We start from the raw sequence: 17305 nt of genomic DNA on the forward strand, positions 1-17305 counted from the left end.
GAAAACAAACATAAAAACACACCACAAAGGAATAAAAACCCAAACAAAAACAAAGGAAAAAATCATAATAAGAAGAAAGGAAAATGAACTAATCCATACGCATAAAATCCCTGTGGCCATCCCGGGAGCGGCCCCTCGGCGGAGCATGGCGCGGGGGGCGTTCGGCAGCCCGCGGGGCCCGGCGCGGCCGCGGGCATGACCCGGGCCCGGAGCGGGGCCGGGGCCGGGGCCGCGCTCGGGCCGGGGGGGCCGGGCCGGGCCGCGGGGCCGCCCCCCTCCCTCCGCCCTGCCCAGCCCTCCGCGCATCCTCCGGCACCGCCGAGCCGCGCCGAGCCGCGCCGGGCCGGGCCGGGGGTCCGCGCCGAGCCCAGCGGGAGGATGAGGGGCATCCTCTGCTTCTGCACCCTGATCCTCCTGGGTGAGTAGCGCGGCGCGGGGCAGCGGGGCACAACTTTCTGCCGGGCTCGCTTGGGGGGAATTTCGGGCATCCCCGGGAAGGGGGGTCTCCGCTCCCCAGCGCTCCGGGAGCGGCGATGAGCCCGGCCGGCACCACCGAGGCCGGGCTGGGCGCGCTTGGAGCCGCCCGGGCTGGTGGAAGGTGTCGCTGCCCGTGGCAGGGGGGTCGGAACGAGATGCTCGGGAAGGTCCTTTCCAGCCCGAACCGTTACGCGACTCCGTGCTCATCCATCGGCTTTCTGTTGTCTCCTCTGCTCTGGACTCGAGCTGGGCTCGCTGCTGTCCTTTCGGATGGTCCTGCTCGCCGCGGAGATGCCCAGATGTGCCCCGCGCCTTCAGCGCCTCTCGGGGCACAGGGCTCGGAGGGGCTGTGCGGGGAGGGGGAGGCAGATTCTGCACGGCGCCGAGAATGCCCCGGTGGTGCCGGGGTTTGGGGCAGTGTGTGCGGGGTGGAAGCCCCAGCTCTGTCACCGCTCTGTCACCGCTGTCACAGCCCGAGCGAGCCGCGCTTCTGCCGGGCTGCGCTCGGGGGTCCCTGCTGAGATTCCCTCGCACCCCCCGAAGCCAGCCGTGCTCAGGGCTTTGTTCTTGCACCGAGAGCAGGGAGTGAGCACCCCAGATGTTCCCCCCACCCTGTGGCAGCCCTCGTCCCCTGGCGTGGCTGGCAGCCGCTGTCCCCGGGTCCGCGGGGCTGTGGCTGCGGCTCCCGCGCTTTGAGCATCCCGCTCGCATCCTCCCTCCGCTCAGCCCGGAGCGGCCGCGTCTCCTGCGCGATCCCCGCGGCTCCCGCGGCCCTGGGAGGAAGGGAACGGGGGTGAGGGGCTGCAGCCCCCGGCCGCGGCTGGGGACTGCCCGGGTGCCACCCCGGCTCCTCCCCTTGGGGCATTTTGTCCCCTCCCTGCGCTCCGTTGAGGCACCAAAGCCAACACTGAGCCTGTGTCTAGGAAGGGCTGGGGGGAGGCTGCGAATAGGATGCGCCTGTCTTTTCGGGTGCCACTGCAGGAGGAAAAGGTCTTGGGGTGACTGCAAGTGGCTGGGACATCGTGGGGCGCCCGGCATTCGATCCCGCTGGAGCCCCGCTCCTAGGGAGAGCCGAGCTCCGGGCAGGACCGAGCTCCTGGGGGAGAACCGAGCCCCTGGACAGGACTGAGCCCCTGGACAGTACTGAGCTCCTGGACAGGACTGAGTCCCTGGGCAGAACCGAGCTCCGGGCAGAACCGAGCTCCGGGCAGGACCGAGCTCCGGGCAGGACGGAGCGGGTTCTCCCGCGGGGGGAAGCTCTGCCGGAGATCCAGGTGATTCCCCGTGCCGGCTCTCCCTGTCACTAGATGTCAGCAGCACCAACTCTTCCAAGTCCCAGAGGTGGGGATGGGGGCAAACCTGACCCCCAGGAGGGCCCGGCTGTGTTCAGCAGGGCCCGCTTGTCTCCGGGGCTGGGAGTGCCCGGGAGCACGGCACGTCACGGCCCGGCACGGCCGGGATGGCCGCTCCTCCATCCCGGGGGCAGGGGCTGTGCCGGGCTGGGTGGGCTCAGCCTCCCCCAGAGCTGCAGCTTTTCCCTGAGGCTCTCGGGGCTCGGGTGCGAGTCCCGGTCTCGGCAGGATCCGTTTTCCAAGCGGCTCGGATTGGCTGCCTCACTGATTGACTGACTGCCTGATTGACTGGCTGGTGGGCTGATCGATTTCTCTAGAGAAAGTGGACTCAGAGAAAAGAGCAAATGGCCAGTCCCATTGTCGGCAGTGCCATTGGGAATAGGGGACAGGTGTTGGGGACACACTTGTCACCTCTGCTCCAAGCCAGAGCAAAGCCATCAGCTGCTGTTCACCTTTTGCCCTTCTGGTCCAGGGGGACCTTTTCACCCCTGCAGGCACAGCAGCACCCCAGCAGATGCTCTTGGACACCCTCAGCCTTTTCCCTGGGTATTTTTGGGATGTTTGTGTTGTGGATGGACGTGGAGATGTGCCTGGGATCCCCTGCAGGGATCCAGGGTGCAGGGCTGGAGAGGGCAGGGACGAGCCTGGTAATTCCCAGCTCCATCCCAGTGGGCTGCAGTGTGTCCCCTGTGGCATTTTTGGGATGATCCTGGCTGCAGGAGGCAGCTCTTGGTGAGATCTGGGCTCTCCTGATGGCAGTGTCACCCCAGGCAGCCTGGATGGAGATCCCAGCTTCCTGCTGGCACAAGAGCATGGCCCGGAGCAGGCAGCGTGCAGAACTGAACAGTGGTTTTATTTTCCTCAGCTGCTTTTCAGCCAGATCAGCTCCCTGAACTGTCCCCCAGCAGCCACACTGATGGCAGTGTGAGGGCAGAGCAGGAGCACAGTGCCACCCCTGAGGAGGAGGGACATGGCTCGGGGCGAGCTCATGGCTGCTGGAGTGTCCCCTGTATTCACCTGAATAGAAATCCCACTCACGGGGCTGTGCTGAGGCTTTCAGGAAGACTGTATGGAGAATCAGGGCTCCAGGAAGCACTGACAGCGTCCCATGTAAAGGCTGTAATTAATTTGACAAGGACACAGGGCTACCCCTGGATCTCAGAGGACACCTCAGCCCCTGCCCTGACAGAGGCCTGGTTTGAGGTGAGGATGTGGCCTGGGCCCAGCTGGAGCAGCAGATTGCTGTGGGATCCCCTGGGAGCAGGAGGCAGCTCAGCCCTGGGCAGGGCAGGAGCCCCAGGGGCTCGGGGGGTTCCTGCAGCAGCTTTTCCTGGCTGGTCCCTGCAGGGCTCCTGGCCTGGGTTTGGCACGGGCTCTGCACAGATCCCCTCAAACACTCGCAGGGCTCCTGGCCTGGGTCTGGCATGGCCTCCTCAAACACTCGCAGGGTTCCTGGCCTGGGTTTGGCACAGATCCCCTCAAACACTCGCAGGGTCCTGAGCTGGGTTTGGCACAGATCCCCTCACAGATCCCCTCAAACACTCGCAGGGTTCCTGAGCTGGGTTTGGCACAGATCCCCTCAAACACTCGCAGGGCTCCTGGCCTGGGTTTGGCACAGATCCCCTCAAACACTCGCAGGGCTCCTGGCCTGGGTTTGGCACAGATCCCCTCAAACACTCGCAGGGCTCCTGGCCTGGGTTTGGCACAGGCTCCTCATGGATCCCATCAAACACAGAATTGTCTGGCCAATTTTCACCTGGTTTAGGAACTCAGAGCCCAGGGAAAAGCAAAAAAAAATCTCTTGAATAATGCATCTATGTGTGTGAGAGAGGGAAACTCTACTTAAATGAGTGGCTTTGTCAGTTCTGACAGGAGCAATCCGTTATTTGCATCAACAGGAATATGATATTTATGTCTGTCCATGTTGGTGCAGAGGAGAAATAAAACTTTTCCCTCAACAGGCTGCCCAAAAATGCTGTGCAGATTCCTCTGCAAGGACCTTACCACACCCAGAAAATATTTTTTCCAGAGCTCTGGAGCCTTAAATAGTAATTATTGCTGGGTAAAAATTAGTACTACTTAAGGCTAATAATTAGTATGAATTACTGTGAATAGCATTTTATTTTGCTTTTGGAGACAGAAATGTCTTCCCTGCTCTCCCGGCAATTTTTACAGATGATTTCTATTGTGCCTGAAATTCCCTTCATCATTTTCACACAAGACTTGTTCATTTTTATAACTTTACACTTGGTCATTTTAAAACATGACTTCTAATGTCTCTAAAGTTTGCCACCTTTTGATAAAAATACCCTGCTACCAAGATATTCATGATTTCTTTTTCCCTCTAGTGGACTTTATATGCCTTTTGCTTCCTTAAAAAAAATATAAATGACCTCTTTCTTCTCAACCCAAAAGTGAGAGAGGACAAATTGAAAGGTAGTTCTCCTGCTAGAAATTTTTTCAGAAGAACACATTTCACTGAAAAAATAAAAAGGAACAAAACTATGCAAGCTTGTTCCTGTCAATCTTCAGCCCAGAACAGCTCCCTTGTTTCAAAAGCCTCTGTCAGAATCCCCTCTGGTGAGAGTGGAACAGAACCCCTCCTGGCAGAGCCTGGGCTGAGGGGCTGGGCTGGCAGAGCCCACCCACCTGGGTCCATCACCCCACCTGCAGGGCTGGCACTGCCCACCCACCTGGGTCCATCACCCCCCTGCAGGGCTGGCACTGCCCACCCACCTGGGTCCATCACCCCCCTGCAGGACTGGCACTGTCCACCCACCTGGGTCCATCACCCCATCTGGGGACTGGCACTGCCCACCCACCTGGGTCCATCACCCCCCTGCAGGGCTGGCACTGCCCACCCACCTGGGTCCATCACCCCCCTGCAGGGCTGGCACTGCCCACCCACCTGGGTCCATCACCCCACCTGCAGGGCTGGCACTGCCCACCCACCTGGGTCCATCACCCCCCTGCAGGGCTGGCACTGCCCACCCACCTGGGTCCATCACCCCATCTGCAGGGACTGGCACTGCCCACCCACCTGGGGTCCCTTGGCTCCATTCCTGCTGGGCTCTGCGCTCCTGGGAAAGCAGCCTGGAACCACCTGGCTGAGAGCCTGAGGAGGTGGTGGGAGCTGGATCAGGGTGGGTGACAGGGGGGCCTGAGGAGCTGGGTGGGAGCTGGATCAGGGTGGGTGACAGGGGAGCCTGAGGAGCTGGTGGGAGCTGGATCAGGGGTGGGTGACAGGGGGGCCTGAGGAGTTGGGTGGGAGCTGGATCAGCGGTGGGTGACACGGGGAGCCTGAGGAGGTGGTGGGAGCTGGATCAGGGTGGGTGACAGGGGGCCTGAGGAGTTGGGTGGGAGCTGGATCAGGGGTGGGTGACAGGGGGGCCTGAGGAGGTGGTGGGAGCTGGATCAGGGGTGGGTGACAGGGGGGCCTGAGGAGCTGGGTGGGAGCTGGATCAGGGTGGGTGACAGGGGAGCCTGAGGAGCTGGGTGGGAGCTGGATCAGGGTGGGTGACAGGGGGGCCTGAGGAGTGGGGTGGGAGCTGGATCAGGGTGGGTGACAGGGGAGCCTGAGGAGCTGGGTGGGAGCTGGATCAGGGTGGGTGACAGGGGAGCCTGAGGAGGTGGTGGGAGCTGGATCAGGGTGGGTGACAGGGGGCCTGAGGAGCGGGTGGGAGCTGGATCAGGGTGGGTGACAGGGAGCTGAGGAGGTGGTGGGAGCTGGATCAGGGTGGGTGACAGGGAGCCTGAGGAGCTGGTGGGAGCTGGATCAGGGTGGGTGACAGGGGAGCCTGAGGAGGTGGTGGGAGCTGGATCAGGGTGGGTGACAGGGGAGCCTGAGGAGCTGGGTGGGAGCTGGATCAGGGTGGGTGACAGGGGAGCCTGAGGAGGTGGTGGGAGCTGGATCAGGGTGGGTGACAGGGGGGCCTGAGGAGCTGGGTGGGAGCTGGATCAGGGGTGGGTGACAGGGGGGCCTGAGGAGGTGGTGGGAGCTGGATCAGGGGTGGGTGACAGGGGAGCCTGAGGAGCTGGGTGGGAGCTGGATCAGGGTGGGTGACAGGGGAGCCTGAGGAGGTGGGTGGGAGCTGGATCAGGGTGGGTGACAGGGGAGCCTGAGGAGCTGGGTGGGAGCGGATCAGGGTGGGTGACAGGGGAGCCTGAGGAGCTGGGTGGGAGCTGGATCAGGGTGGGTGACAGGGGAGCCTGAGGAGCTGGGTGGGAGCTGGATCAGGGTGGGTGACAGGGGAGCCTGAGGAGCTGGGTGGGAGCTGGATCAGGGTGGGTGACAGGGGGGCCTGAGGAGGTGGTGGGAGCTGGATCAGGGTGGGTGACAGGGGGGCCTGAGGAGGTGGTGGGAGCTGGATCAGGGGTGGGTGACAGGGGGGCCTGAGGAGGTGGTGGGAGCTGGATCAGGGGTAGTGACTCCTCCTGCAGAAGGACAGGGAGGAGAGCCCAGCCTGGTGTGGCTGGGCAGGGGTGTGGGGTGCAGGACAAAGACCCAGGGCTGCCTCTTCCAGGGCAAGGAGGGTTTCCAGAGGGGAAGCCACCATTCATCCTGGGCAAGGAGGAGCTGGGAGTGCCACAAGGAAGGAAAATGAGTCTGCAGGAAGGTCACATCCCATTTAAATCACCTGTGAGTCATCCAGGACCTGGGCTGGTAGCAGGTGATGCCACAGCTGGCTCTGGCTGAGCTGGAGTGAGCTTGGTGGCTGTTCAGAGAGGCTGTGGTCCTTGTGGATATTGCCAGGCATCTCCTGCATCTCACCAGAGAGTGGTGGAGGCCCCACCTTGGGAGGCATCCAAGCTGAGGCTGGATGGGGCTGTGAGCAGCCTGCTCCAGTGGAGGATGTCTCTGTTCTTGGAAAGTTCCTTTCAGCTCCAACCAGTCTGTGACTGGGAGTTTTGATTAAATGAACTTTAAAAGGCCTAATTTTTGATTAAATGAACGCTCAAAGGTCCCTTCCAACCCAAACTGTTGTGTGACTCTGTGGTGAGAAGTCCTGCCCCAGCTGCAGATCTCCTTGGGGCCCTGCAGTCCCTCAGCAATGGCACATCTGTCCCTGCCTGGGGGGGGGTCATTGCTCACCCCACATCTGTGCTGCCCCAGAGCCTGCCCATGCCCTGCCCTCTGCCCCCTGGCAGGAGCTGCTGGGCCCTGGGCTCTGGCTCCTGCAGCAGGTGCTGGGAGGGTGGATGACCCCAGAGACACAGAACAAACCTCACTGTCCCCTGCCCCAGCGTCCTCCTGGGGAAAAGCTCTTCCCTCTGTCCTGCTGTGTTAGACAAATATTCTCCAGCTCAAAACTGCTCTGGCCATGTCCTGTCACTCCCAAGTCTCACCTCCCTTCATGTGAATCCATCTCCTTCCTCCAAGGTGTGCCCTGCAAGCTCAGGGGGCCCTTGTGGCTCTGCACAGCTCCTGCCAGGAGGGGACAGCCGGGGGGTCGGGCTGTGCTCCAGGGAACAGGGACAGGAGCAGAGGGAACGGCCCCAGGGGAGGGTCTGGGTGGGCACTGGGAATATTCCTCATGGAAAGGGCAGGGCTGGAGTGCCCATCCCTGCAGGGATTTCACAGCCCTGTGGATGTGGCACTTGGGGACAGGGGCAGTGGTGGCCCTGGCAGTGCTGGGGGTGGTTGGACTCAGTGGGCTTTTCCAATTTAGAGGGCTTTTCCAATTTAAATTATTCTGGGACTCCATTTTTCTCTTTCTATGCAAATCCATCTGGAAGGCAGTTTGCCTGAGAGATGCAGTCGGAGCAGTTGTGCTGTGGCTCTGATTTATGGGATCCAGCTGGCAGAGCCTGTGTGAGGTACCTGTCCCCACCGAGGCTGTGGCAGAGTTCTGGCAGCACTCCCCCTCTGCTGGTGACATGTGGCTCCCAGGCTGCTCTGACACTCGAGTGCAGCCAGCTGCGTTTGGAGGGGAAGGCAGTGGGACAGGTTTCTTGGTGCTTCTTCCAGAAGGAGGATCAGATTGCTCATCTTTCAAACACCTCCGAGCTCAGCCATCCCTGAGCTGCCCCACGAGGGTGACAGGGCACTCCAACACCTCCAGAGCTGACGGGCTGTGAGTTCAGCCTCGGTGGGGTTTCCCTCCTCCCTCCTGTAACTTGTACAGTGAAGAAGAAGGCAGGCCCACAGTTTGGGTCAGCCCCAGCTGCAGTGCTGCAGCCCACACTGCCAGGGGGATCAGCTCTCCTGTGCCTCCAGGGACCGGGGCTGCTGTGGCTGCAGTGGGGCTGGCAGTGCCCAAGGGTGAGTTCAGCTCCAGGCAGACAGCAAGGAGCAGCTCGGGGAGCCCCTGCATGGTCTGAGGGCTCTGGAGCCTCAGAGCTGAGCTGGGCCCAGCCAGTGCCCAGGACAGGTCCTGAGGGCTCCAGGGTGCCTAAAGAGGTGCTGAAGTGAACTCCATCTCTGCAAAATAATCAGGCTTTGCTTTCAGCCGTGCATCAAATGAGGCTGGCTGGTGCCTCCTGGGAAATCCCATCCTCCTCGATTAATCAGAGCAGAGGAAATACAGGGCAGCCACAGGCTCGTGGGGAGGGAGCCTTCCCTGGGAACGTGGCTGTGAATTCTTCTTTTGAGCAAACACGGTGTCTGGGCCACCACTCTGCAGAGTTCATGTGGTCCTGTCCGTGAGAATTTTACATAAACAGTAAATCAGTCATAAAGGGGTTTGAATTTCTCAATTCATCTTCTTTTACTGTTGCAGTCTTTATTGAACACTTTGCTCTTTTTTTTCCCTTCTGCTGCCCAAAGTGGACCCCCCTAAGTGTCACCTCCACCTTATTTAACTGCTGCAGCCTTTATTGAACACTGTGTTTTATTTTTCCCTCTTGCTGCTCCAATTGAATCCCCCAAAGGCATCGCCTGCACCGTGATGACAACTTGAATGTCTTTGTGTCCCTTGCTCAGCCCAGGGGGAGGTGTCCCTGCCCATGGCAGGGGTGGAACAGGAGGATGAGCTTTCAGTCCCTTCCAGACCAGACCATCCCAGAGCTGAGTGCTCTGCATGCCCATCAGGATGAGCTTCCAGGTTCCTTCCAGACCAAACCATCCCAGGGTTCCATGGCTGAGTGCTCTGCATCCCCATCACTCCAGCTCCAAAGGGCTGGCTGTAGATGCAGTGTTTGTCCTGCAGCCAGCCCACCCCCCTTCCTGAGAGCTGCTCTGGTGAGGAAACCCAGGAGGAGGCTCACAGCTCACCTGTGTGTGGCTCTGGGTAAACAGCTTTTGGATCAGAGCACCTGCTCCCTGTGCTGTCCCTTCCCTGTCCCCTGTGCTGTCCCTTCCCTGTGCTGTCCCTTTCCTGTCCCCTGTCCCGACCTGTGCTGTCCCTCCCCTGCCCATGCCAGCTGCCCAGGGCGCTCAGCTCTGCTGCCCCAGCTCCTGCAGCCTGCAGGGAGGCAGCAGCTGGCTCTGCAGGGCTCTGCAGCTTCCCTGCACACTGCTGTGAGCAGCTCAGGGCACCTCAGAGAGCTGTCACAGGGCTGGGGGGGACAGACCCCCTGGGACCTTCTGTGGGGAAGGCTACAGGTGAGGATGTGGTGTTGGTGTGTGTGAGTGGGCAGGAGAGCACACCTGCATGCTGAATCCTCGGGGATGAGCCAAAGGTGAGGATGTGGTGTTGGTGTGTGAGTGGGCAGGAGAGCACACCTGCATGCTGAATCCTCGGGGATGAGCCAAAGGTGAGGATGTGGTGTCGGTGTGTGAGTGGGCAGGAGAGCACACCTGCATGCTGAATCCTTGGGGATGAGCCAAAGGTGAGGATGTGGTGTTGGTGTGTGTGAGTGGGCAGGAGAGCACACCTGCATGCTGAATCCTCGGGGATGAGCCAAAGGTGAGGATGTGGTGTTGGTGTGTGAGTGGGCAGGAGAGCACACCTGCATGCTGAATCCTCGGGGATGAGCCAAAGGTGAGGATGTGGTGTCGGTGTGTGAGTGGGCAGGAGAGCACACCTGCATGCTGAATCCTTGGGGATGAGATGAGCCAAAGGTGAGGATGTGGTGTTGGTGTGTGAGTGGGCAGGAGAGCACACCTGCATGCTGAATCCTCGGGGATGGGCCAAAGGTGAGGATGTGGTGTTGGTGTGTGTGAGTGGGCAGGAGGGCACACCTGCATGCTGAATCCTCGGGGATGAGCCAAAGGCATTTACCTGTTTGTGTGAGCCCTGGGTGAGGCTGAGTGTGCTGAAGTGTCTCCTGCTGCTGAGGAGTTCACTCCTCCCTGCAAGGTTAGTTGATTTGACAGGAGTTACAGCAATTTCACGGTACATTTTTCCCCCCTTCCAAGACATTTGTCTTGTTTCTTCCTCTTGGTAAGAGAACATAACCCAGTGAGGCTGCTTGAGAGACAAAGTGCTCACCCTGGGCTGCTGACACAGGGGACACAAAAACCCCCGGGGGAGCACAGAGCTTCCCTTCAGTGTGGGAAAAGTGCTGGGGGGCCGTGGGGCTCAGAGCCCAGAAAAGCCTCCAAGGTGACAGAGGTGACAGAGGTGTCTGCCCAGGGAGCTGAGCTGTGGGTGAGGAATGCAGTGCCTTCAGAACAGACCATGTGGGGCTCTGACACCTCACCCTGAGCACCCCAAATTTGGGCAGGAGCTTGGGCTCACACCTTTTGTCTGCTGCCTGGCAGGAACTGCTGCAGGAAAACTGAAATGGTTCACTCTGTGATCTCAGAGGTTTTTCCTAGCCTTAAAGGTTCTGTGGCTCTGTTAACAACAGCTTTGATTTCAAATGACCTGAAGGGAGAAGAGCCAGTTTCCCCTTGGAGGGCTGATGGGATCACTGGAGGACCTGTCAGGCTTTGGGGAATTAGCAAACCCTAAACCAAAAGTGCTGCCCTGGAACTCCCCAAGAGTGCTTGGGGGCCCCATCCCCTGGGAACATGCTGATTTTCCCTCTCCAGTTAGAAATCCTGTCTCCTTTTTGTGATGTTGGAAGGAAATGTCCTGAGATGAGGAACCTGCTGTAGGACACAGCTTTCGGATGCACAGGAGAGGGCTCCTGCCCTGCCCTGGGACTGGGCTGCTCTGCTCAGGGCTGGCCCCAGCACCAGGGGACAGCCAGGAGGGGATGTAACAGCTCTGGCAGAAGGGAAGCTGGAAAGCAGCAGCTCGTTCCCAGAAAAATACTGGGCTTTTGGTACAGTTTGACTCTCGAATAACAATGGCAGATCAGGAACAGCAACATTTGAAATAAAAGATACCAAGTGGAAAATGAAATACTTATTAAGTATAATTCCAGGGGAAGGAAAATGAGGACTAAAATGAAGCCACAGATGTTCCTCTTCTGTTTTATCTGCTTTTGTTAAGAAAACAGAAAATGGCCTTCCCAGAGGGACCTTGGGCAGGAAGAGAAATGGAATCTCTCACTTGTCCCCTGCCCACACACCAGACAGGTCCCAGGGGCTGCAGGAAATGGGTTTCATCCCACCTGGTTTTCACCTGGTCTCCTGAACTTCTCCTTTCAGCTGAGAAGCTGGCAGGCCTGGAGGGACCCTGCTCCTCTCTGCAGGCTGGTGTCACCTCCAAGGGCTTCAAAGCCAATCCCAGTGACACTTTTGGCTCTTCCCTTGGTCAGTGAGATGAACCCAGCTGAAGCCACCAGGTTCTCATGGTTCTCCAAGGAGCAGCTGATGCGGAGGGAGAAGCCAAGGACCCATCATTTCAATCTATACAACTAAAGAAATGAAAGATAAAGAAAATGAGGTGAAAACACTATTTAGTGTTTTGTTTTTCTACTTGCAAAGCCCAGATTTCCCCAAGGAACATATTTTTCCATGGTTAAAAGAGAAAGAAAGAAATCCAGTGAGAACTTGTGTTTCACAGCCCTGCTGGCTCCAGCCCTGATGGTGGCTGGGGCTGCGTGCAGCTGGTGCCTCCCCTGGTGCTCTCAGAGCCCTCCCAGAGCCCAGGAGCACTCAGGGCCAGGGAATTTGCTTGTGCCACTGTCAAGGTTCCTGAAGAGGTGCTGGCCATGGCCAGCCTGTCCTGTCCTGGCCCTGCTCACAGGCAAGGACCGTTCCCAGCTGGTGTGTGAGGGGTGGTTGTGCAGGAGGGCAGAGTCTGACAGCCTGCCTGGGCACCCTGGTCTCTGGGACCTGCCCCTGACCTTGCTGGGCTCAGTGGGCAAGGCAGGCACTGAGACCACCCTCCCCTGCCAGCCTGCTGCTCAGGAGCCCCAGAGCCTGCTGGGCAAAGGGATCTGGCTCATCTCCTCCAGCCCCACATCCATCTCCCATCCCCTTCTGCTGCCCCAGCCGCAGGGCAGGGCCCTGGCTGTCACACAGGGCAGCGATGGCTCTGGCTGTGACACAGGTGACACAGGGCAGCGATGGCTCTGGCTGTGACACAGGTGACACAGGGCAGTGATGGCCCTGGCTGATTTTGGGGAGCAGGCGAGTTTGTGCAAATCTCCAATAACCCAGTGCCAAACTACAATAAATGAATATTTAGTGCAAACACCAGTCTGGCTGCCCAGGCTGGAGGGGTGAGCACACCCAGAGCACACGGAGCCAGCCCCAGGCCAGGTGGGTGCAAGGCCACCAGGAGCTCCTGCAGAGCCTCTGTGAGCCCTGTGTGAGCCCTGTGAGCTCTGTGTGAGCCCTGTGAGCCCTGTGAGCCGTGTTTAACCCTCTGTGATCCCTCTGTGAGCTCTGTGAGCCCTGTGGGAGCCCTGGGAGCCCTGGGAGCCCTGTGAGCTCTGTGTGAGCCCTCTGTGAGCTCTGTGAGCCCTGTGAGCCCTGGGAGCCCTGTTTAACCCCCTGTGAGCCCTGTGAGCCCTGTGAGCCCTGTTTAACCCCCTGTGAACCCTCCATGCCCTCTCAGCAGGCAGAGCCTCTCCTGCCTGGCACTGCAGCGAGCACGGCCTCACAGAGCAAGGCAGGGCACAGGGGAGGTGCCTGGGGTGGGTGCCTGGCTTATCCAGAGCTGCAGAGGGAAGAAAGGCTCAGGAGAGAACAGGATCTCACTCTGTAAATCCCTGCAAGGCCCTGGTGCCAGGGAGGAGGAGGATTAGTCACACCCCTGTCAGACAGGGAGGAAGGACAGGCTGCAGCAGCGTCTGCACCGAGGGAAAAAGTTTTGAGTATTAGGAGTGAAATGTTTAGGCTGTTTTTCTTTCTCATTTATAATGGAAAAAGAAATTGCAGGGTCTCAGTCTGAGTTATCCCTGAGGCTTGATGAGGTTTTTCAGGGGAGGAGTACCCAGTGCCTGGCTGTGCAGGATCTGCAGCCCCTGGGTGCACCCAGGAGCTGAACTAGGGGCCAGTGTGGCCTTTGGGACAGCAGCAGTGCCACCAGTGTTTGGAAAATGAATCCACAAACAGCAGAGGTTGATGTCCAGAAGCAGACAGAGGAGTGCTTTGGCTTTATTCCAGTAAAGGCAGAGGCCATGGGGCATCCCCTGGGGTCTCTCACATTGATGCAGGTCACAGCCTCCTTTTTATCCCAATTTCCAGCCCCATTTCCCTTCTCTCTTTCCTCATGGCTGAGGTACCTGAGAGGTTCAGGCTCCCCCATACACCTGATACTGAAGACTTCTCAAAGATTTCCCTCTGATATTTATGTAACTCTCTAATATATATGTATAACTCTCCCTTTTAATTTTTAATTCTTACAGAGTTTAGGGGTTTTTCTTCCCCATTGTTTCTTTCACCTCTCAATGTCTAATTTCATTAATCAGCAAACCTAAAGTTTATTTGTAAAAGCAAATCTCTTTTTCCATTCATCAATCAGTGGAATCCTCCCCGTTGTTTCTTCTATCCCCCAGTGCTGGTTTTATCTCCCAGCAGCCCCACAGCTGGTTTGGAAAGACAAATCTGCTGTTCCTCTCACCAGGCAGAGGGTCACCCTGCTGCCTGCAGCCCTCGGGGCCCAGGGCTGGCCCCAGCTCTCCCCCTTCCCCAGGACATCCCAGATTCATGGCAAAGGTCCCCAGGGCAGGGGGTGCTGCAGCTGGGAGGGCTCAGGGCTGGAGCTGCCTCTGGGGACCCTGAGCTCTGCCCGTGGCTCGGGGGGGAGCTGGCTCCTGCTCCTGCTCCTGCTCGGCTCCAGGGCACTCCTGGTGCCTCACCCCAGTGTCCCCTGCCAGGACAGAGCTGCTGCTCCCCGGGTGGAGCTGGGCCAGGCAGGAGCTTGGGCTCCCCTCCCCAGGGGCTGGCTCCAGGTCCAGCTTGGACAGCCACTCCTGCTGTCACCCTCGGCTGTGCTGGGGCCCAAAAGTGAATGTTTCCAAACAAACACAGGCTGCTGCTGCTGCTGCCAAGGTGTTTGCCCTCTCCTCAAGTAAGGGCCAAGAGCTTTGTCTCATAACAAACCAGCTGGGCCAGTATGGGTGTCCCTGGAGAAAACCCTTCAGGTGGGAAGAATTAACACCTTGATCCAACTGAAGGTACACAACTGAATTGTGTTGTTCTCCCAGCTGTGTTTTCCTGAGAAAATGAATCTTGTGTGTGTCAGTCTGTCCCCCCAGCAGGTTTTGAGCCCCCTGGGCCGATCAGACAGAATCACAGACTCAAGGAATGGTTTGGGCTGGGAGATCTCAGAGCTCATCTCCTTCCCCCCCCCAGCCCAGGCAGGGACACCCTCCAGCAGCCCAGGCTGCCCCAAGCCCCATCCAGCCCCATGGGATGAGAAGTTTCAGGAGAAGCTCAGATGCCAGGAGCTCTGGGATGGGGACGAGCTGCAGTGTTGCCCACTGTGGGAAGGGTTGGCTCCGGGCAGGAAGGTGTGTGTGGAAGGGGATGCAGCAGTCCAGCTGCCCTCAGGGTGCTGCTGGTCCTGTGCCAGGCTGCAGGCACGCCGTGTGGTGACTGCCCCTGGGGTGAGCCCATCCCTGATTGGGCACAGCTGGGCAGGACAGGTGAGCAGCACTGCCAGCAACGAGCCATGGAGTGCCCAGGTGTGCTGGGCAGCCACCCAGGGAGCAGAGGGCGCACAGGTGTGATGTGTGAACATCAGGGGATAAAAGGCTGGCCTGGAGAACAAGAAGGGCAGATACTTAGGGCCTTCTGAAGTGAGGTGGTGTTCCTGTGTGTGGGGTGGAGCTTTCTGAAGTTGTGTGGTGACACTCTGGGTGTTGTGGCTGTCTCAGCTGGCACATGTGCTGTGACACCAGGTGAGTGTTTTTCCTTGGGAGTGTGGGTGGCTTGCTGCAGGAACTCCCCAGGCTGTGTTTTCTTGCTGTGGTGTCACCTTGTCCCCCAAGGGTGTGGGGGAATGGCTCAGGGGCAGCAGGAATCACTGTTGGTGGTGAGGGGAACTGGGAAAGAGCAGGCTCAGGGAGGAGCTCCCAGCTCTGAGTCCCTCGTGGTGACAGAGCCTGGGGAGCAGGGAGCACCTGGCTGTCCCAAGGCCATTTGTCAGCTCAGCCCCAGGCCAGTGCGTGCCTCCCTTGGGTGCTGGCTCAGGTGGGACACAGGGACAGCTTTGTCCATCCCACATTGTGGGGGGGCACAGGGCAGGGCAGGAGGGCTCCAGAGCTGCTCCAGCACCCCTCTGGCCCTGGGCAGGGGTTTGGGGATCTCCCTGGTGCTTTCTCTGCTCCCCTGAGTTCGTGCTGTGCTCCCATCTGAGCCTCCCTGCCCCCTGCCTTGGTTCCTTGTCCTGCTGCCCCACAAATCCAGGGCAGGAGAGTTTCTGATCTGCCCCTCTGTGTGTCACACAGAAATCACAGAGTGATAGATCACAAGGAAACGAGGGTGAAAGAGAAGGAGGGAAAAAGATGTTCCTTCATGGTGCTTTTGTTTCCTAACAATGTTGACATTATGTGGGGTAACCGAGTATAAAATCTGCCCATCGTCTGGGAGTGGTGTGCAGGGAAGATGAAATTATCCCAGCCTTTTATGCCTCTTTACCCTGTCTGCATCAGAGGAGATAAATGTGCAGATAGGAGCCTCAGCTCCTGTCTTTATTTGAGCTGTCAGGTACTGCTGTGTTATTTTATGATGATTGTTATAGAAAGCCTCCACAAAGAGATATATGTTTCTATATTCCCCCTTGTTTCCTATTTTAATCTATAATTTAATAATCAAGTAGATGTATTTCCCTTTATTATTTTTATTTGTAGTATCAGTGCTGCTCGTTCACTCCTATTTTTCAGATAAACATTCACAGTCACAAAGCACTTAAGATATGCACACAATCAATCTTCTCTGTTCTCTTTTGGGCTCCCTTTTGACTATTATTGCAGTCGTACTTTAATTTACACATTAATGCCAAAGAGCTTTAGTGTAGAGCAGGTTCCTGGTGGGACACACAGACACCTGTGTCACTCCCCAGCCTCACCCACGTGGCTCAGGCCAGGCACATCTGCACCGGGGCTGGGGCAGAGCCTGTTCTGAGGGGCTGAGCCAGCAGCAGGGTGGGACAGGGTGCCCCGAGCAGCTGTGGCTGCCCCAGCCCTGGGAATGCCCAAGGCCAGCTCGGGCTCTGGCCAGCCTGCTGCTGTTGGAGGTGTCCCTGCTCACTGCAGGGGCTGGACTGGATGCCCTTTGAAGGTCCCTCCAGCTCAGACCATTCAGGAATTCTGTGTTTCTCTCACCCCAGAGGCAGAGATGCTGTCCAGGCTGGGTTTTTATGGCCATGCAGCTACAACCTTCAAGCCTCAGCAGGACAGGGCTGAGCTCAGCCTCCAGAGAAATGCTTCCCACCAGGAGCTGGCCATTCCTCCCTTCTCCCCAGCCCCCCATTTCCTCCCTTCTCCCCAGCATTCCTCCCTGCTCCCCAGCACCACGGGCACTCTCTGGGGCCAAGGTACCATGGGACAGCAGCCACCAAATGTGAATAGGAAATACCTGAGGCACAGAGCTTTGCTGGTACATCCATGCTCACCCTCCTGCTTTTCCATGGGCAGGGACTTTCTCCCCTTTTTTCTGGGTGAAAGGAGGTGCTGGAAGAGCAAGTGATTGGCATATCAAAGGAAGAGTCACAGATTCACAGACTGGTTTGGGCTGGAAGGGATCCTAAAGCCCACCCAGTGCCACCCATGGCAGGGACACCTCCCACCATCCCAGGCTGCTCCAGCCCCAGTGTCCAGCCTGGCCTTGGGCACTGCCAGGGATCCAGGGCAGCCCCAGCTGCTCTGGGCACCTGTGCCAGGGCCTGCCCACCCTGCCAGGGAACAATTCCTTGCCTTGTGTAATGCCTTCCAAAATACTGAGGCATTTTCATTGTCTCAGGGCACTGAGCTTCCCATGGGCTCCTGGGCGAGTTGGGGAGGGGGTGACTCTGGGCCTGAACCAGGTATCACCTGGTTCTGTACCTGTACCAGTACATCTAGATGTTGGGATAGTTTGCTTGAGCTGGGCTCGCCACCATGATTCCTCTGGTTCTTGTTCTCCCTGAGTCCTGTGGCCTCCCCTGCTGGGAACATCCATGATTTCTGCACCCATGGGCTCCAGAGAGCCCCACAGCAATGGCTGTGGCTGGAGCCAGCAGGGGCTTGTGGGCTGGTGCTCTCTTGGG

General features: G+C 58.5%; 1 protein-coding gene across 1 annotated transcript in view; it reads left to right on the top strand.

Annotated features, from left to right (window-relative positions):
* The first annotated feature begins 339 nt into the window (after positions 1-339).
* The window catches only part of LOC103824606 (GDNF family receptor alpha-4), a 74247-nt gene continuing 57281 nt past the window's right edge, over positions 340-17305 (top strand). Inside the window, exon 1 of the mRNA XM_050974262.1 lies at positions 340-418. Within this exon, the coding sequence (XP_050830219.1) occupies positions 379-418 (40 nt within the window). The 5' untranslated portion in view covers positions 340-378. The remainder of the gene's footprint in view (positions 419-17305) is intronic.

This window comes from Serinus canaria, chromosome 4 (genome assembly GCF_022539315.1).
Source record: "Serinus canaria isolate serCan28SL12 chromosome 4, serCan2020, whole genome shotgun sequence".
Lineage (NCBI taxonomy): Eukaryota > Metazoa > Chordata > Aves > Passeriformes > Fringillidae > Serinus > Serinus canaria.